The sequence below is a fragment of the Lissotriton helveticus genome, chromosome 3_1 (genome assembly GCF_964261635.1).
Source record: "Lissotriton helveticus chromosome 3_1, aLisHel1.1, whole genome shotgun sequence".
Taxonomy (NCBI): domain Eukaryota; kingdom Metazoa; phylum Chordata; class Amphibia; order Caudata; family Salamandridae; genus Lissotriton; species Lissotriton helveticus.
The window spans coordinates 1,597,901,679-1,597,922,864 of NC_136061.1; the positions used below are offsets into that span (position 1 = coordinate 1,597,901,679).

General features: G+C 44.9%; 1 protein-coding gene across 3 annotated transcripts in view; it reads right to left on the reverse strand.

Annotated features, from left to right (window-relative positions):
• ANKK1 (ankyrin repeat and kinase domain containing 1) overlaps positions 1–19,322 on the reverse strand; it is a 231,976-nt gene extending 212,654 nt beyond the window's left edge. For all 3 annotated transcript variants that reach the window (XR_013608827.1, XR_013608826.1, XM_078682357.1), the window contains exon 1: positions 19,010–19,322. Coding sequence is in view for 1 of the 3 variants with exons in the window: in XM_078682357.1 (XP_078538483.1) it covers positions 19,010–19,197 (188 nt within the window). In the remaining 2 variants the exon portion in view is untranslated. The remainder of the gene's footprint in view (positions 1–19,009) is intronic.
• Between the last annotated feature and the right edge of the window lie 1,864 nt (positions 19,323–21,186).

Sequence of the window (21,186 nt, forward strand, 5' to 3'; positions counted from 1 at the left end):
GAGGAACAGATAACTCCTTGTGTGAAAGGGACCTCAGGCTGTAAGCTGAGCGAGTTGCATCCCGCGAGTCACCGTGCTCCAGGTAGTGGTTAGACCAGCTCATTCTTGGGCTCAAAATGCACCTTTTAAATCCGGAATTTCTTCCTCCGCGAGCTAGAATTTCTTTAGAGTGTGTTCTGCTGTTTAATCCTTCAGTCTGCTCTGTGCCCTGATGTAAAATGGTTCCATTGTTTCCAGGAACTCTTTTTGTGTCAGATAGATCTTATCTCTCTACTGTTTAGGCCTGAAAGATGTGCAGTGTTTGGGTTTGCATATTAAAGTTACTTAAATGAGCATTAACCTATTTCCAAACTCCAACTCCCGCACTCTTACAGAAATGTGATGTTCTCAATGTGATTCCAAGAGAGCTCCTCAACTTGTCCTTTTCACCTTGATAGGTAATTAGGGTTTTTGAAAGATTTCTAAATGTTACAATACTTTGTGACTTTATTTTTCATAATCTGATTTTAAAATATGCTTAATTACCTATTTTCTGAATTGTTACCACCCTTAAAATGGGAGATACTGATATCTCAGGGTGAAAACATAACAAGAAATCTTACAACGTATGGAATGTCTGCTCATGAATGGCCAAGATTGGGGTCTTGCCTGATCGTTGTGTGGCATACATTTTTATTTATATTTTCCAGGTGCCTGTCAGTTGCTATTTGTCTCTCACAATATATTGATCTGGCAGCGCCTTGTAAATAAAGATGATGCCAAAATATGAATTCCCTCAACAAAAATACCTTGGAAAAAATACCCGCTGCACAAACACGAATCAGACTTACTTCTTCAGCTCAGCACAAGTCAGACATCTGGCACTTTTACAAAATGGAACTTGACACGGCCAGGCTTGCAGTGAGGCCTGTCGTTTAAAAGGGAAAATTAGGGACTAGTGCGCAGATTTTGATGAAGAACTGTAACTGTGTAGTCTAATTTCAAAATATCTGCCTTCTCTTGCTCCTTGCCTAAACCTTTTATGTCACAACAGCATTTTTCACCTGGTTGTCACGTGGAATGTGATTGAGAACGCACCAGCCATGTGCTACCAGTATACAGCTTCACGGCTTTAAACTTGCTTTCGCCCTATCCCCTTGCAACTCACAATTGTCACTCCTATGCGCCCCCCAAAAAACGCATTTTAAAAAAAGGACTTATTTACAAGCCCTGCGTCACTTTTAACATGGAAAAAAGTGACGCACTGGCGGCGCTAGGGGCTTGTAAATAAGCCCCTCATTGTATATCGCTGCAATATAAAATTGAAATGGCATATTTTGGAGCGCCACACGAGGATTTTCTATGAAACGTTTGAAATCTTAGTGGGTTAAACGCTCCCTACTGATATCTGTGAGATCTGCAGATCGCAAGTGCGAAAATCAAAAGGTCACACTCGGTCTTCAGTCCTTAAGAGTTGATACAATGAGTCCAATAAACTAGATGATATTACAAGAAACACCTGCAATTACCGGTACATTTAACAGAAAAAAATGAATAAGCACTATCAAAAACAAGTTATTTGTATTATTACAAATCATGTGAAAAGATATCCAATTACCAAATTATAAAGAATTATATTTTACAATTGAAGCTGTTTCAGATAAAAGTAAATTACCCTCTCCTGAGCGGGTGGAATTAATCAGTAGTGTGGCCAGAAAAGCTGAAGTTATCGGAGCCCTTTCAAAAGATAATTGTTAACCGGCAGTAAATTCCACGTATTTAGTGGCCAACGTAAGCCTTACGTCACAGGTGGTGGTGCCGGGCAGCGCCTGCCACTATTCTCAACGTTTCCACTCAGCTGAGGAGGCACGAGTCTGACACCTGCTTTGACAGTTATATTGCAGTGTTGTTTATGTGAGTGAGAGTGAGTGTAGAGGGAACTGTTTTTATGACCTATGAATACACGGTTAGGGCCGGGAAGGGGTTAAACACAGTACACAGAAGTGACACAAAGCAAACATTTGCATTAGTTGCCATCTTCCAGAAAGCACGCTCTTTTAGTTTTATGATGTGTATGTGTTATTATGTTTAATGGTGATTTTTTGTGCGTCTGTTCAAAATGCTGTAAAAGTGATCTGAATTTTGCTTCTTAATAGATTAAAATCTAAGCAGGAAAAATATCTGCAGCCCCAAAAAAGGTAGAAATGCTGTGAACTGTTGAATTTATCAGGAACAGGAGCACAAATGCATAGATTTGCAAATTTGTGGTTAGTAAAAAAATAAATATATCTGCTGAAACTCCAAAATGTTGTGGCATACATTGCAGAGAACCATTTTATACAGCACCCTTCTCTCAAACATGAACTACTGCACATGCAATGTGTCCAGTGGGATCCATTTGTGAACAAGTTACATAAACCAAGATGTGGTGATAGAGACTTGTGACTGGAGCTGTACCAGAAAGCAGAATGTACAGCTGAAAAGTCCCATGGGAAATTTGTATAAAATGCTTTGAAATATACAAAATTCACAATTTCGCCTTAAGCTAATTTCTCAGCCATCAAAGTTTGCATAATTCTTTTCCGAGAAAGAATGCTTCAAACAGCAAATGCAATGCAGGCACAGTTTCTATCCAACCATTCCCGGTACCAATACCTCATTATTTTTTTATTCTAAATATACACCCATGTTCAATTTTACTGGAAGATACCACAAAGTGAATTTTATGAAATAGAGAGGCGAGGTGTAGGTATGTGAGGAGTCGAGGGGCATATGTACAAGCCTCTATCTCCAAAGGAACATCACTTTTGTGACGTTCGCATGGCGATAGAGGCCTTGTCTTATGTACAAGGCCGTGTTAAACCACTTAACTTGGCTTAACGCTACCTTGTACATAATGCACCCTTTCATGCTGTGTTGAGCATGAAAGAGGCGTGCAGCTGGGTCGTAAATCAGGCCCCTGCAGCCTCAGGATTGCGGGGGGGGGGGCTCCGGAGCTCCTGGGGCCCACTCGGCACACAGTACATTTGCCGACAGCAGGGTCAGTCTGGGATGTACTTTTAAAGTAACTCCTGCTGCCGCACCTCGGGCCTCATTTATGAAAAGTGAAGCATCGCTGCGTGAAAACAGCGATGCGTCACTTTTCACTGCGCTCTCCCTGCGACATGATTGATGCGTCATATTTATAATATCATGTCGCAAGGAGTTACAGATACGTCAGTATTTCTGACGTATCTGTCGGCGCAAAAGTGACGCATTGCTGGAGTGTGTCACAAAAGTGACGCAACTCCAGCAATGCTTCCTTTCACATGGGGAAAGCCCCATGTGAAAGGGCTTGCGTCAGTCTTATGCCTGCTGTGAGGCAGGCGCAAGATTTTGACGCAACAGCATCCTAAAAGTGACGCAGTGAAATCTCATAGATTTCACTGCATCACTATTACGAGGCTTTTTGCGGGTGAATGCCCCCTCTGCATACATTATACCTGACGCAGGTAAAATGTAGCGCAGGGGTTTACAAAGTGACGCATCTGCTTAGATGCGTCACTTTGTAAATAGTGCGCAGCAGGAGGCATGTTTTACGCCGCCGATGCGTCACAAAAAGTGACGCATCGGAAGCGCAAAACTCACACAAGGCCTCATAAATGAGGCCCCTCATATATAAACCGAGCGCGTACGTGATGAAATTTTGTGCAGCACGCAGCAGCGTGGTTTTCACCCTCAGGGGGAGGCATAGGGTGGGCAAGGCAGGGCCAGTATTGTCTGTAGGGTCCTGAGCATAATCCCTCAAGGCTGCAGCCCCTGCTGATGGCTCTGCATGCACTCACCCAGTTGGCAAAGTATGACGCAGTCACGTGACGCTGAGAAGGCGACAAGAGAATTAGGTCTACGTCCGAAAATCACAGCCGTAATCGGTTGGTGATGGCATTTCAGAAGCAACGGCTGGTGGTCAGAGGGTTCATGAGTCCAAATGCACAGCTCGTTGCCGTTGAGAGGGAAGGCACAGTACCGTCGATTACATGTGAGCTGTATTTTTTTTATATATAGCGCGGGCGGCTGCGCATGCGCATTTCTCGGGAGAAATGCGCATGCGCGGCCGCCCGCGCATGCGCATTGGTATCTATGGCGACGCAATTCCAAGAGGGAGCCCCGGACGTGCCCTGGACAGTGTAAGTGCTTTAAAATTGTTTTATAAAGGGTATTTTCCTTAAATAATGTAAGTAGAGGAGAGCGGGAGGGAGGTGCGTAGTGGGGCTACGCGGAGTGCGGGAGTGGGCGTAGCTTCTCGCCCACTCCGCGTAGCTCCGCGGAGCCCCACTATGCCCACTACGCCCAGGCTTAGCATGCAATAATAACTCAGAAAAATGTCATGGAGGTCTAGCTACTTCTTGTTGTGAAGGAGACAAACGCAGAGAGCGACTTGCGCTTGTGTCAATAAAGAGTGTGACAGGTGACCATAAATGTAGACGTTTAGATGCCACGTGTAATGGGTATACAAAAGATGTGTCAAGTCTATGATTATAATAAACCGCATGCCACCATGCCTGGAATGATAGTTTAGTAAAAAGTCCTTCCAATTTTTGGTAATTTGCTGATAGGCCACTGCCAGCAATAAATCTATGATTTTAACATTAGACTCGCAATTTTCCCAAATGGGGGATAAACTACCTAAGAAAATATGTGAGGGGGTAAAAGGGTGATTAGAATTAAAGATAGAGTTTATTTGAGTCCATACTTTAATCCAGAAATTCTGACCAGAATTACAAGTGAAAAGCATGTGAAAAGGCCCGCCTGTGGCATCGATCAGGACCAACACAGATCTGGGATATGAGCATGTCTAGCATGGAGTGTGAGTGGAGAAAGTAAGAGTCTGTTATAAATGTAAAAAGAGTGTTTGTGTGGTGTTAGCCGCCCTAGAATATTTACAGATTTTAAGCCAAATTCTACCTCAAAAATCTACCGTCCAGGAAGTTCCTAAATCAGTTTCCCATGCTAATTCTACCTTGGTTTCATCTCTTGGACGAGAGGAAGTATGTAAAAACATGTAAAGAGAGGATGCCCTGGAGGCGCCAAGAACAAGAGTCCTGAGTTTATCCGTGTGCATGAGCTCATATGGATCGGTTGGTCGGATTAATGCAAATTTTGAGTGAGCAGACAAGAGAGGAAATTTGGATTTAAAGGATAGAGGCAAGGTGAATATGGAACTGGCCTTTTCAAAAGACATGATGTGATCTTGTTCATATAGTTGATGGACCCATATTATACCTCTCTGTCTCCAGGCTTTCCAAAAGACAGGTTTGTCGTTAAATTCCTTTCCCCCTTTAATGTATGCGTTCAGTACTGCAGCAGTAATTATCACCTGCATGCACACATGCGATTTTGGAGAGTCTGAAGAGGGACATCAGGTAGCAGGAAGACAGAGAATCATATCTTCCTTTCCGATCTGCTTTGCAGTTAAAAAGGCCCCTTTTCAACGCGGTTTTGCTTGTCACCCGCTCTTTCCTGTGTGACCAAGTGGTTTGATCCTGGGCAAATACTTAATTTCACCAGGCCTACTTCTATTCATTATTACATATGAGAGCACAGTCAAACTTGTGAGTTATGGATTGTGCGCTGTGCAAACATTTCTAATAAACTGTACTACAGTGAAATGCATTTGGCAGAGCAGATGTGTGCTGGCAGCTGTTACATTTCCCTAGTTGCTAAATTAGAGGCCAGTTCAAGAGCTCAGCAAACTTGTGAAGGAGAGTTGTGTTGGCCAGATGTGGTTTTCCCTGCAATCTGTGGAGTGGTGTGGCTCACTGGTTAGAGGCGGCAGACCCGGAAGCAGAGGACGGCCCGGGACCAGGGTTCTATTCCCGACGGGGCAGGGTCGAGGACCAGGGTCAGCGGACTCGATAATTCTCGCCTCGGTTCCTACTCTAACCAGGGATCACACTCGGCAACTCTGGGCATTAGCTTGCCTCATCTCCACAACGGCCCCCCACATGCGCCAGGGATGCCTGGTTTCACCTTGGAGATACCCAGTAGGGACCATCTCACAGGGAAAGCCAGGACGGGTTCCCCAGCGGTCTACAGCGCAGAGATACTCCTTCGGGAGTTGATTCTAGCGCTTTAGAAACCCACAATCAATTTGCCTGCATATCGAGGCCTGCCAGCCCTCACCTACTCAGGTGCTTGACTAGTTATTTACATCAAGAGACCCTGGCCGACGGTCCTAGATGAGTGAAGCATGCAGCCACCTACAGCCTGCTACTTATCTCTCAGCACTGTGTGAAGCTCACTTGCCCACCCTGACCAACAACCTGGCCAAAGAAAAGACGCTCGCTTGGCTTCTGGTGGCACAAGAGGTGAGAGTCCAGCAGAGCACAGAAGGTGAGTGCTGTATAATCAGGGGAGAATAATCACGTCTTTCAGAGTGTGTTTGTGGGTGTAAAAGACATCACATGGCTTTTGAGAACAAAATGTTGTACAACTATTCTGGTCTTTGCTCTTCAGGTAACCATATATACAACCGTGATATGCTTTAATTTAAAGATGCTCATAGATCATGCAAATTAAATTGATGGGAAAATGAATTATTTTTGCTTTTACTTTTACCGTATGAAACTTCAACTGATTAATACAATCACTGTAGGTTCTATGTGTAACTACAGAGGGACACATTTGTGGCCAGTTTTGTGCTTTGGGAATTACTGGTTTCTTTATTCATAGTGCCTGAGGTCCTAACCAGCAAATAAGGCACTCTGTGAAAATACAATAGTTGTCTTAAAAAGCAGCTGTACTTTAGAGATCTTCCATTTCAAGGATTTTGCAGTAGTTTAAAGGTATTTTTTAGAGCTTTTCATTGCTCAAGGGTGTAATTTCCGATATTAATGTCTTTCTGTGGACTACATTGCTTAGTTTTACACATCCAAAAGGAGTTTTCCGTTACTCAAATTGATGTCATTTCTGATATTTATGTTTCCCTCGTCTTCATTGCCTGAATTTGCTCGCGAGAGTGTCACTTATAGTTGTTGAATGTCACTCATTATTACACTGAAATTATGAAAATGTCACGCATAAGCAATCTTAAACCTTGGCAGCTATGAGGGCGGGGGCTGGTAAAGAAAAGAGGGGGTCATGAGGGACAGTCATGAAGAACGGCGTCACGAGGAGCGGAATTTATAACAGTTTATACATCAATTTCAAAACTGTTTCAGTCAAATTGAAAGCTAGAAACACTAAAGGTCTTTGCATCAAAAAAGAAAGAAAAAGACCATCTCACAGGCTAGAAGCCCTGTTTGGTTTGAGGACAAGAACCCTCGGGAACATTTCGGTAAAGTTTGCGCAATACAAAACTGCATTAAATACATTTTTTTTAAAACTCTCAGCATCAATTATTTATTATGGCGTGGCTAGTCCCCCTGTATGGGAGGAGCTCTTGAGAGTGATCACCCTATGGGTGCAGTCCGATGCGTAACTGGAGTGAAATTTCGGGAGGGGCTAATAACATTTCAGGTGGAGGGGGGCTAAGTCTTCCAGCAATAGGCAGAGTGAAGATGCAGGGGCTTTTAAGAAGGGGTGAAAGCACAACAAAGCCTCATTAACAAGTTAATGGTCTTTCAAAGACCTGTGAAGTACTTGAGTGCGCCTATGTGTGTGCCTGGGAAGCTGTCTCAGCCCGGGCTGACAAACACGGCGGGGGGGGGGGGGGCTGAAGCCATCTGAGCCAATGGGCGTTGTGCGCCTGGGTGCAGTTGAGGTAGGCCACCCAACAAATTAATATGGAGCACCGTGGCAAGGGTTTGGCTTGCAAGGCCGATGCTAGGCGTGGGCAGTTGCTCAGGGCCCCGTGTTCAGCACACCATCATGGGGATTCGCCCCTAAGCTGCAGCTCTGCCAGGCCTGCCCAGGGGAGAGGAGTCTCTCTCCTGGGCCTCGCAGGCACATGTATTGCTGGGAGGAATAGAGAAAGGGCCGGGCCCACTTCTCCGCTGGACCTTGCAGCCCCAAACCACAGCTTCAAGCCCAGTATACATTTAGCAATTTGGTCTGTAATTGGCGATCCTATCCCAGCTGCCCACTCAAAGGCACATGGCACATCATGATGCTAATTGTCCTGCATTTTGACACCGCAGCAGTTTCAAAGGACAATCAACTCTCATTCAGCCCTTTATGAACTGTGAAAGGGTTAGCTTGTCAGTGGCAGGCAGGGAGGCGTTGCCGCACAGGTGGGGTCCTGCACCTTGCAGATTCAGAAGCACCTTCAGCATTTGCGATGCAAACTGGGTTGAATGAGTGATTTAAACCAATTATTTTTGCAGTTTAATACAGCACAAACTTGGCCTGAAGATATTGGAGTGCCTTACAAGAGCAATGGCTACATTACACAAGGACACATTCCTGGGAGATTAAGTGATTTGCTCAGAATCACTGTTGATGTTGAGCCAATTGCTTTGATTCAAACCTGGATCCCCAGCCAGCAGCTCTGAACTAATTCGACATTCTGTCTCCTCCTCTACCCCAGTGGCATAACGCAGACCCCCACAGCCCCTGGGGGCCCCCCAAGCTGTAGGGGCGCGGCCTCAGCACAGTTATCTTGCCCGAGAGCTCCTGATTTGGGGGCTCCTCGAATGTACCTTGCAGGGGGGCACCATCAAGTTCTGTACCGCCGCTGGTGTTCAGTGGGTGTTGTGGTGGGTCCCTTCCTGTATATAAACAAAACTTTTAAAAAAATGCCATTTTGTAACTTTCATGTGTGCTGCAGCAGCAGACATGAAAGTTAAAAAATTTAATTTCAGGATTGTTTATGTGCAGGAAGGGACACCTTCCGACACATAACCAATCCTCCCCTGCACACAGACACCCTTGCGCTCTGGTGCAAGAGTGCCCGCGTTGGCACTAAGTTGTTAAACTTAGCGCCATCACCGGGGGAAATGCAAGGCTGTACCACATTCTTCTAAATATGGTGCAGTCTTGCGTTTCAGAAGTGGCGCAGCGTGTCGTTAAGCCAAGGAGGCTAATGACATGCTCTGCCACTTCCTTGTAAATATCCACCAAAATTTCTAATCTACCTAATTAATGGAATCAACTTCTTTCAGTTGAAAGGAAAGATGATCGATTCGGAGGAGTGACCCTTGTGGGTGGAAAGATGTTTCCACAAATCTTTTCTACTTGCCTTAGAGAATAGCAAAACGAGGAACTCCAGAACTCTCACGTTACTCATGTCAATTGTTTAGGTTTAGTAGCTTGTCAAGTCCAGGTTACCATTGATGTTAAAACACCAAAATGACTGGGGTAGAGGAAGCAACATCACATACCCTTTGACCTTAATGACATCACTGGGAGTAACACCATATGACCCTTGCCCTGTCTTTTTCCAGTGAGGCTTGTCAATTGGCGCTAAGATAACAAGTGACATTGTTGAAATTCCATAATAACTGCATGATTACTATAACAGCATAACACAGTCAAATGTCTATTTTAGACACCACTTACATTATGGTGCTGACTTGATCTTAGAAATTTTCTGGGGTATAACACTTGCCCTGAATGGTAATGAGTGATCAAAGCATGTAAGTCAGACCTCTTCTAGGGAGTTTCTTCCCACAGAATTTTCTTGAAAATAATGGGGGTGAAACTGTGCATTTCATAATAACATAGGCACAGAGAAAGGCACTCAATAAATATTCAGATCATTTCATGGGGCCCGATTCACAGAACTAACTTAATACAAAATCCTAAACTTACTACCATTTTCGTATTCACAGAAGGCACTTACTCATTTTGGTATTCACAGAAGACACTTACTCATTTCGGTATTCACAGAAGTTAGGACTCCTAACTTTAGGACTCCTAAATGCCTTCTGTGAATACCAAAAGTCTTAAAATTAGGATTTTTCTCAATTTAGTAGTAGTAAAGTTAGGACTCCTAACTTTAGGACTCCTAAACTGAGAAAAATCCTAAATACCAAAAGTCTTAAAATTAGGATTTTTCTCAATTTAGTAGTAGTAAAGTTAGGACTCCTAACTTTAGGACTCCTAAACTGAGAAAAATCCTAATTTTAAGACTTATAGTATTCACAGAATGCATTTAGGAGTCCTAACTTCTGTGAATACCGAAATGAGTAAGATGTCTTCTGTGAATACCAAAATGAGTAAGTGCCTTCTGTGAATACGTAAATGGTAGTAAGTTTAGGATTTTGTCTTAAGTTAGTTCTGTGAATCGGGCCCATGGTGTTTAAGCCAATGAAACCTGATGTCCCCAAGGTGTTGACCTCTTTTTTTTCAAAATGTGATATGGGTGCCCCCATATGTAAAAAATGATCACCACTGTACCAGGGGGGGGGCATTTTGTCATGGGTGCCACCATATTCCCTGCGTTCGCCCTTACATCAAAAATGACTTAAAATATGCCAGTGTCAGAATTTTGCAATTTATGTTGTCCTTATATCATAGTTGACTTGTATGTCAAAAATTACCTCAGTATGTCAGAACCAGCAATTTGTCATGGTTGCCACCCTCTTTTCTTCCAGCTTGTCCACATTTGTGCCATAAATTACCTACATTGTGCTAGTACCAGCATTCTGCCACTAGTATCCACATGCCAGGAATGCCCTCAAGTATGTCAGTTTTTTTTCATGGATGCATTACATGCCATGAATCATCTCTAGTATGCCAGTACCAGTATTTTACCATTGGTGCCTTTATGCCAAGAATAACCACCAGTGTGCAGGTGCTAGCAATTTGTCACAGATGTCTGTCATGCTAAGAATTGCACAAAGTATGCCAGCTGCAGCGTTTTGACTTGGGCATCTCTATGAGACAACAATTACCTTCCGTATACCTGGGTCCATATCAAACTTAGGAGCATCACATCACATTCTCGACCACACTCATTGTATCACTCACTCACACTCACTTTCATTCAATCTCTCACTCACAGTCAAACACCCCCTTACACGCATTCTTATTGATTCTCACTCTCTCACTTTGTATTGTAACGAGATTTATAAAGCGCATGGTTACCCGGAGGCATCCCAGCGCTCACGCTTAATCTCACTCATTCTCACCCACTCATACTTACTAACACTCGGGCCCAGATTTACTAATGCTTTATGATTGTCTTGCATCACCTTTGTTGCGCAAACCTAGTGCAAAGTGTTAGGGTGGGATTTACTATCCAGCACAAATCAGGATTTGCGTTGGATAGGATCCTAATATATACAGACACATGTTCACACATACACATGCTTTCAAATAAACACACTCTCACCTGCAATCACACACAGAACATACATTTTTAAAACATGTTTACTTACCACAGTTTCTACCGAATGTCCCATTCCAGCTAAGTATGCTACTTTTTTATTAGACTATTAGTATAATGAAAAACGGACAGAAAATAAGGAAGGCTGAGAAGCCCCTGTGTTGTTGGCACTGCTTGGGTCACGACAGCGAACCCAAAAGACCCCTAAATGACGTCCATGCAGTTTACCATTTTGAGGCTGGTGTACTAGTCCTGGTGTTATAACAGGAAAAGCAGTACTACACGTCCCCCAAAGCAAATGAAATCAGTGAGCTGCCAAGTGGCTCCATGCCACCTGTGACACCTTAAGTCAGTCCTGATTTATTATACAATAACTTTGGAATTCTGGGACTCGTAGTTTCACATTTAAAATTGTAGGTAACTATATGCTCAAATATCCCAGGCTGCAAAGTCTTGTGGGCTGTAATCAGGGCCACTTGAATTATGCGGTAGGGATGATTCAAAATTATGCAGCAAGAAAAGGCACATTTTGCCGCATAATGTGGCACATTTTGTAATAGTAATACTTCATGATTTTTTCACTTGGCAACAATTGCTGGGCATTGGTATCATTACATTAGTACCAATTTAACACTCAAATATATCAATGAGCAACAGAAAGGTGACCAGTCCAGCTTTGCAAAGGCCCTTCCACTGTGCTGCAACACAAGTTGTTGCATTTTTAGTAAGTTTTGAAACTTTTGAGCTAGAAACTATTTTTTTCTGTTAAAATCTGCAGACTATGTGGCAGTTGGATTATGTGGCAAAAGCAGTAAATATTTAATTATGTGACAATCGCCGCAGCCGCACAATCACATAATTCCAGTGTCCCTGGCTATAATCCCAGGATTAGCTAGCGTGTTACACACGATATGGATGCAACCTGGCAGCTGTGAGAGTAGATTGTGGACTGCAAATATTGGGTGTAATGTTGGGTGTAATAATCTTCATGGTACTCCTTAGAATACCAAGCAAAAGTTCATAAAAATTTTATAAACTATATCTGGCAGCACTGTAACTACACCATAAAAAAACGACTTCAAAACCAGTCAACAACCACTTACCTTTTTTGTCTAACTGGATCAAGCAAAAATCACTTATAACTGTTCAGCTCGTAATTCCACATGGATAATATTGGACTTCAAGGCCACGGCTAGACTGGGAATCCAAAGCAGACCTGGCAATCTTCCCGGACCACTCCCTGGGGAAGCACTGCCTGGGCCCAGGAGACTGGAAAAGCTTGCTTGCTGTTTTTGCTATTGGGGACCGATATTGCAGCACTGCTGGAAAACCAGCCCCCAGTGACAAAACCGGCCTCGACTGTTGTAAAACCACCACCACCCCCCTTCCAGTCTGCCGGGGAAACGCCTGATGCTCTGTATGGCCAGTTCGGCCCTGTCCAAGGCACCCAGAACACCACATGTCAATTCACTTTTTATTTTCATCAGCCACATCGTCTTTAGTCTAATTGAGGCAAACCAGCACACCAGGGTCCAACATGCATTTGTTTGTGCAATTTAAGCTGAAACATAGATCATATTGTCCATAATAACAAGTTCTCTGGAAAATAGGGGTGGCTTCTATGCTATGGTGAAGGCGTGTTGGCCCCCCTTCCGTCACCCTCCGAAACATGAAAAATAAAAATAAAATAAAACGGGTTTAAAACCTTTTTTATTATCGTTGTATTTTCCTTGTGCCAAGTCTTGGGTGTGGGGCCACAGTGATGATAGGCACTGAGGGGAGTGGTAGGTGCACTGCCTTCACTGCGCATGTGGGTTTGACTGGCCGTCTCAGGTTGGCCAAATCCACATGCACAGTGAAGCTTTCTCCAAACCCCAACTGCATTGCTAGGGTTGGAGAGAGCAGGCAAAGGCTCCCAGTCTGTCCTGGAGTGCAAATTATCGGCGCTCAGGTAAATCCTGAAGCAGCTCTGGTGCATGAGAGCAGCTTCAGGATTGGCCACAGGGCAGGCTGGGAGCCTGTGCCTTCCTGCAGTGAGGAGGAGAGGAGCAGTGGAGGGCAATGCGATGGTGGAGGGCAGCAGGTAAGTACTTTTTTATTTTTTACATTTGTCTCCCGCGTCCCCTTTTGCACCCCCCCTGCCCCCCCCCCTCCCCACACCCCCTGGCTCTGTTCCCTGACACGAGCCCCTCCTGCTGGAAAACTCGTTGAAAAATCCTCAGGCAGCTCAATGATCAGAGCATGCTCTTAACATCAGGAGATCCGTAAATAAAACATGAGGCAGATAAAAAGAGATTACCTTTATATCCCCCAAAAAATGGGCTTTGAGAAAAGAATGAATTTAGAAATTGTAAAAGTCTCACCTGGTCTAGGCTATCTATACTCCTAAGAAGTGCCTCATGAAGGCCAATAAATGGTATAAATCATAGTATTTGCCAAATGGAAAAAACAAGTTAAAGCCAGGGCTACTGGAATTATGCAGTTCTACAGCCGCTGCTTTTTTCATATAATTAAGGAATGTGTGTTCGCTCACAGTGGAACGCCCTTTACAAAGGTTAGCTGGTCATCTTTAAGTTGCTTATTGATGGATGTGGATGTTAAACTGGTACTAATGAGGTGAAATCTTTGACCAGTCAATATTACCATGTGGAAAAATCATACAATAATAAAGCAATACTGTTAAAAATTTGCTGGATTATGCTGCTTAATTTGCCTTTCGTTGCGGCATAATTTAGCCAACCCTGCCACCTAATTCGGTGCTCCCCTGACGCATAATTCCAGTGGCCCCGGGTAAAGCTCTGGACAGAGGTTGTAACATTAAGTAATCACTGTTTGATCGCCCTGATGGTCGGGAACACTCCAGAGGGTACAAATTTTGCACTAGGCCAAAGAAGGGATACTCCCATACCAAGAATTGCTGAATCTGCAAATCCAGCTAAATAATTTGTACTCATCTACAAAAGGATAGTTTCTCATTGCTTGTCATATTGCATGTCAAATCCAATGTCATTCCTCTGTGACTATCTACTATTATTACAATCAAAATTCACACTCTTGAGGCTCTCAATACCTCAATTTCACCACATGCCGAGGAGCCTTGCCCCTACGATCCGATGCCTGATTGCGCGAGCCCTCTCTCCATAGATTGCGCTCATCTCTGCTGATGCTATAGGGAATGTCCTGACCAACTTTAAAAATATTCCACACCACCAGCCGCAGCCTGTGCACGCAATAGCGATGGGACTGGGTGGTGGGAGATTTCGATAGACGACCTCGAGGGCAAATTAAATAAATAATACATTTTCCCTTGAGGTCGTCTGTTGAAATCTCCCTCCACCTGGCCCCACTGCTCTTACCTGCACGGGCCGCGGCTGCACACCACATTGGGGCATCAGCATCCCCAAGATAATCAACCTAGGGCTCTCTCCACTTACACCACCAGGATGATCAGTACCTTCTTTCCTCCTGAGTTCATCCTCGAAACCTTAAACATACATTTGTCACACCCATCATAAACAAACCTACTACAGACACTGACAATCAAATCACAGACCCATCTGTGACCATCCTTGTGTTGCAAAGTAACTTGAAAGTTGTGCTCCATCATGGACTCGAAAGACCTCCTGATTGACCTTCAGTGTAGCTCTCGACCCTGCCTGTACGCAGTGAAGACACTACTTAATATCATCCCATACAACCACGTTACCCTTGCACCTTTATCCTCTTAGAACTCCCAAGCTGCTTCAAGATGAACTGCCTGGCCTGATCAGTCTCATTTCTGCAAACCCACTCCTAACAAGAACTAATAGAACCCTTCCTCAGACGCACAGGTTTGAAGTACTTCAGGGTTCCTCTTGTTATCAGCACTTTTCACTGTTTATATAGTCCCCATTGTTGCCATATTAGACTAAAGATTAGCTATCACATTTACAACAATGGCACGCATTGGTAATCTTTTCAATTTTTCCCACTACCTTTGCCAAGTTCAGAACTGACTGCAGGAAAATTGGATTTGTCTGAATGGTGAAAAAACTGATATCCTGCTCATGGGCTCTCTCAATCCTGCACACTTCCCTTTACTTTGGTTTGAAGAACTGGGCCCACTTAAAGCACAGTGATTATTGCCTGCAATTTCTGTCTAACTGTTAATAGGGAGTTATCATTCACGACCTCAAATAAATATAGCTTCCACAAAAAAAAGCTTTTTACTGTTTCTTCTTGCTACAAGGGTTTCTGCCGTTGCTCTACTTCTTTCAAAAAATGGCCCTCATCCTTGCCGTGGTCATGTGTAGCGGCATAGCTGGGTTGCCAGTGTCATGGCCAAGGCAAGTATCCTTTCACTTTTCTGTTTACATTTTGCCTCCCTATTAAAATGCTGTGCCCCTAAAAATACTCTTATGAATTTTTGCGCCCGGGATAACAGCCCCTGTGCCCCCCCCATGCTACGCGTGAAGTGCCGACTGAATTACTGTAATGGCCTACACGCCTGCCTCTCCATACTAATCCTCTCTGAAAGCTAGATCTAAAAATGATGAGAGGTCGCTTGTTGTACGGTGTGAAACATCCGAATCACATCCCTCTGGCTCTGAAACCACTTCACTTGTTCCCTTTAAAAGAAAAGCTATACCTTTAAAAGTTTTGCCTTGATCACAAGGTCATTCGCCGATCTATCGATTCACCAATCTACCTAGCCGATATGATTGCCCCAGGGCCGGGTTTAGTGCTGGTGACAGCCAGTGCGATTATGTTTGCTGGAGCCCCCAAAGGACCTCCTTCTCCATGAGTTCCCTCACTTACCACCCTTTAACAGTGACCCTCAAGTCTCCATAACCACTCTCTCACATGCTTTTCTTTTGTTTTTTAGAGCTACTCATACCAGCGAAGGGTGTCGTAACACTTTACATCACACAGAGACAATGACTCATGTGTGTAAATCAATGTATAAGAATGTTACGTAAGAAAGAGAACTACAAGGTGTAGGAGTCACATGTCATTCATACTAGGTATAGTTTAAAAGTGCTTGATACGGAGATGCATAATCTCAGAATGTAAAATGAACCACCATGTTTGGGGTTCTCTTTACCAATACAAACAGATTCCTACCCAAATGAACCCTTTTAGCAACATTAGGATAGTGAAATACTGGGGGAGAAATCAACGCTTTAACTGATACCTTACAGTTTCAACGCAGCTCTTGGATGACAGTTAATAGCTCACAGTTCTATATTAGGATTTTAATGTATAAATTGCAAATAATAAAAGGATCCCTCGGACAAAGCACTAACCCACAGAACTATTTACATTATATGCACTTCTGTGGTTTGCATGGTGCACGTGCTTTGCAGCAGGCATATTAACCCTCTGAGTTACTTCGTTACTTTATGAGTCAAAACTTCCGCTAGACAAAACTCGATCAATCCCTAGCAGGTCCATTAATCACCAGAGTTTTCTTGACATTTTTTATTGTTGACTGAAACTTGCTGGAGACAAGGAACGAGGCAGCAGGTGCTTTTAAATCCACTATATTTGTGTGACAACACAGCGCCCCCTGAAGTCAGCGCCCAGTGTGGTGGCACCGATGGCACCGCCCCCCTGGATTGCCCCTTATCCACCAAGTAGAGGCCTGACGCCTGCCAACCTGGATCTTTTAGCTGCCTGGATTCAAGAGATTCGGCAGACAAATCTTACAGGCTTATGTCTCCTGTTGGCGAAATCCCCTACGTTTGAAACTAAGTCTGGAAAATGACTATTTCAGACTCAAAAGATCTTTAAAAACCACCACGTGTTTCCCTTGGCATTTCAGTAATCCCGACCCCACAGTACCATCTCAATCCCTGTGCCCTGCCCTGTCAGATCCTTAAAACCAGCCTAGTCCTCTGGGCCACCCTCCAGCACTCTTACTCCACTTCAAAGCAGTTTCAGCATCTTCGAACATATTTGATCGCAAATACTGGTACCTAGGTACTCCTTTTCCTCGATAATCACATTTGAGAGCACCTTGAAATACATCAGTACAGCTGTATAAAAACACCTCTCTTGCTTCAAACATCCCTTTCCCCATGTGGGACCTGTCTTCTCTCATGTATACAGTCACACTACACCCCCTTGCAGTCTCGGAGGTTTTCTCTTAAAAAACGAGGCCTGGCTGAAACTAATTTTCATAATTTGGGGCTAGTTGTAAACTGTGTAAAATCAGCACAAAAACAAGCAATATATTTGTGTCGAGTCCTGTTTGTTTAAAAGCATCAACTGCATTTGCTGCATAGAGGCTCCTTGTGTGCCCTACCGGTTGAGCCAGTTTCCAACTACAATTGGGACAACAGAGGCCGGAGTGCTTTGCGGGCTGGCCAAGATCACACTGAGGGGCAATGTAAAGAAAATACTTTAGAAGTGAAAGATTGTATAACTCGGTTGACAACAGCACTCAGAAATGAGCACTTCTGGACAGTTAAACTTCTATAATTGCAAATCTACCGCCATATTTTCTTTCAGAGCAGATATAAAATATAATCATTGGCATCTTGTTCCCAGTAGAAGGAATACCTGCGTCCTTTATATTTTAACGCGTGAGAAAGGGTTGTTGGTGGCCATGGAAACAAGCAACCAAAAATATGTGTACTCCCAAATGGCGGATACCAATTCTATGATTGAGCAGCAATCCCAGTCTGTGTTTCTTTTCTTTGTATTCTGATGCTTCTTGTGCTGAATTTACAGTGGAATAAACAGGAGTAAAAGTACCAAAATACAGAGTAAAAAACCTGGACTGGACAATATACTAATGCGCATGGGATCGGAAAACGTGAATGGCAGTGCACATCACAGGTGGGTTCAGTCCCCTGGAGCCAGCTTAGATGGCCAGATGGCGCCAGAGCACCAGCATTTCAGTTCTGGGATTTTCAATTACAAATCATTGTCATCAATTGTGTTACTCCAACTGGCTGGCTTGAAATAAAGACTACATCGCCCAGAATGCATTGCTTGTCAGATGAAATCCCAGGACGGTAAACGCAAAATGCTAATGACACCAATTATCATGAAACTCAAAATATTTACTTATTTATTTTTCACCCTAGAGAAAGTGGCATTCTCAAACCCCCAACCACAACGAGTGATGCTTCTTGCGTCGAAGCGAATTCTACACCCCTCTACCGATTCGTTGCAATAGCCTAATGTTAGCACTAGGGTTCCACTTAATGTCACTCCATCGGTATTTTGAGAGTCCTGTGTGTTTTTTATATTTTTTATTATTTGACATTAAACTACATTCCGGGAGCTGAAATCTCAATATTTGATAAACAGATGCGCTCTGAAAGTTGTAGTTTTCAATAAACTTGCGCTATTCAAGTTCGATTTAGATAATCAGATGACTCCGTGTCACCAGGGACCCCATACTACAGTCCTGGGTATTAATTCAAACTCAGATACATGCTGGGAGTTATGTTGCAGTACATGATCCCCTCAATTAAACAAGCTGGATTAAAAGTTAATATGAGATGGCTTGTGGAGGGAATTTCTGGACTGGATAACGACGGATTTATGCAACAAGAAGGATTTGTGTAACACAAAACCCCACGCCGGGAAACCCAGTGTTCCAACAAAAAACAGAACCACAGGCAACCAGCGATGTAACGCAAAATGATGCCCCCCTTGCAAAATCTGGCGAGGGGGGACTCAGGCTCCCATATCTCGCACATGTTTACAGACATTTCTACAGACGTTATGCCCCTCTCGACAACCCTACCCCCGCTGGCACGCGCTCAAGTAATGCAAGCCCTACCGTACCTCTGCATGCCTGCGCCCATCATGACGGCCGGGGAGCATTTCATGGCATAGACGGCGTGCCAAAGACGGTGCTTCACCTTGAACACGTGCCCGAAAGCGCCACAGGCCACCTTGGTCCATTCCGGCTCAAAGTCGCCCCGGTTAAAGAGAAGCAGGTTGCCCAGGCACTGGCCTTCTTCCGTGTCCATGGCTGGCAGCCTCACGAGCCAGCAGCCAGCGCTTTGTGAGCGCTACTTCCTGGTGCGTCGAGAGTCAACAAGTTGTGGCGGAGGTGTGGTGCTCCCGCTCGCTCTACCGGCTAGAGGTGTGTCACAAGAGGTTTCGTCGCGTTGGCCTGCACTCAAGGCTCCTCGACGCGCCACCAGGCATTCCGGGACTCCCGCGGACCCGTGCCAAGCCAGGAGGAAACTGGAGGGAGAAAGTGTGGGCAGGGGAATCCCCGGCCCAGCGAGCAAAGCACCTTCCTTTGTTTTGGTGCTCTGAACACTCTCACGCATTCAGCACTCGAGCACACAACGCTTTCCACTGTGAGACCCGCTATCCCTCTTAATTTCCGTAAATTGGAGAGTGTTTCCCCATTCCCAGTATATAATACCTGTCAATGTTTGGTTTTTCCTGTGCTTTTTGGAAGTCTTACACGAGAGTCAAATAATCTGACTTCCTCTCTCCCTTATGTTGCGTTTATCCTTATTTTGATATTTTTTGGCACACATTCCAACATTTCTGCTTATAATCATGCAAGGACAGAAGTAACTTGGGTTTGCGTACACATTTGCGAATAATGTGGCTTGTCCAGTCTTTCCAGCCCACGGACTGCATCAACTCAGTGTGAATGTGGCCCCTCGCGCGTGAGAGTGCGCGTGAGCATGAGGTCCACCGGCTGCATTCCCCTGTGACAGTGAGAGAGCATGATTGAGGCCTACTGACGGCATCAAACTACTGATAAGAATGTGAGTGAGACCCTGTGACTGACACACACACAATTGTGGGAGTTTGGTTGAGGCTCATCTTATGGGGCCCTCTGTGCCAGCCCTTGGGAGAATGAAAAGGGGGGGCCCTCGGCCCCCCCGCACGCATGGCGGCGCGGCGACCGTCGCCCCCACTGTCTCCTTGGTTGCCACTCGGCGGTGGGGGCGTGCCCTGGGGGGCGCGGCCCACCGCCGATTGGCTGGCGGCCCCCTTGACCCGGATCCTGGGAAATAGGTCCGGGTCAGGGGGGGCGGGCTAGAGGAGGGGCCACCTGGCCCCTCAGGAATAAAGAGATAGGGAGCGCCCAGGAGACCCCCTTGTCCCTGGACGCTCCCTCGCCGAAACGGTGTGCCCCGCGCTCGGGGCTTCTTTGTTTTTTTTAAATTTTTCCCTTTCTATTTGCAGGTATGAGCGGGTGGCGTCGTGACCATTCAAAGGACCGCCGCCACTGCATCGATGCATGGAGGCTAAAGCGATCCGTGATCCGCGAGAGTGAGGAGCAGCTGGTCCAGTCGGCGGAGAAGCCTACGCGCCTTTGGGGAGCAGCTGTGTCGGTCTCCGGCGGTGCGAGCAGCCACCTCCACCTACCGCTTCCAGTTTTAAAAATGGTGAGCGTGCACATGGTTGGCGACATGGGGTTTTCGGGCCTCATTGTGGGGATGTGTCTTTCATAGACGGGCCAGCTGCTTAAGGGACGGGTTCAACGTGCGGGTACTTTTGCCCAGGACGGGGCCCGGGGTTTGTTGCTGGGGGCCAGTACAGAGGGGGCGGGCATCAGACGCTCTCTGCCCCTGTTGGTTCTTTTTTTTTTTTTTTTTTTTTTTTTTTTTTTTTTTTTTTTTTTTGTATGGCCCAAGTTCTAGTTCCTCCACCGCCGTGAACATTTCACACGTTTATTTAATTTAACTGGACTGTGACTGGGAGCATTGATTACAATTAATAGGTGGAGGGGGGGGGGCAGGGGGGTGTGTAAAGAATGGTCGCGGTTTGAAATATGCATCTGTGACCGACTATCTGGGATTCAAACCGGCCAAGTGATACATTCAGGTTGGCTGAGGTACTGGAGTTCACTCGGCTTTCGGCATCAGGCAGCTGTTAATTTATAATCGCTTATTTGGTAAAATAAAATGCATTCAGGTACGGGAAGTGAAAGAATTGTATTTCAAAAAAGTGTGTGCTTACTATAGCCTGCTGCCCGACTTGGTAAT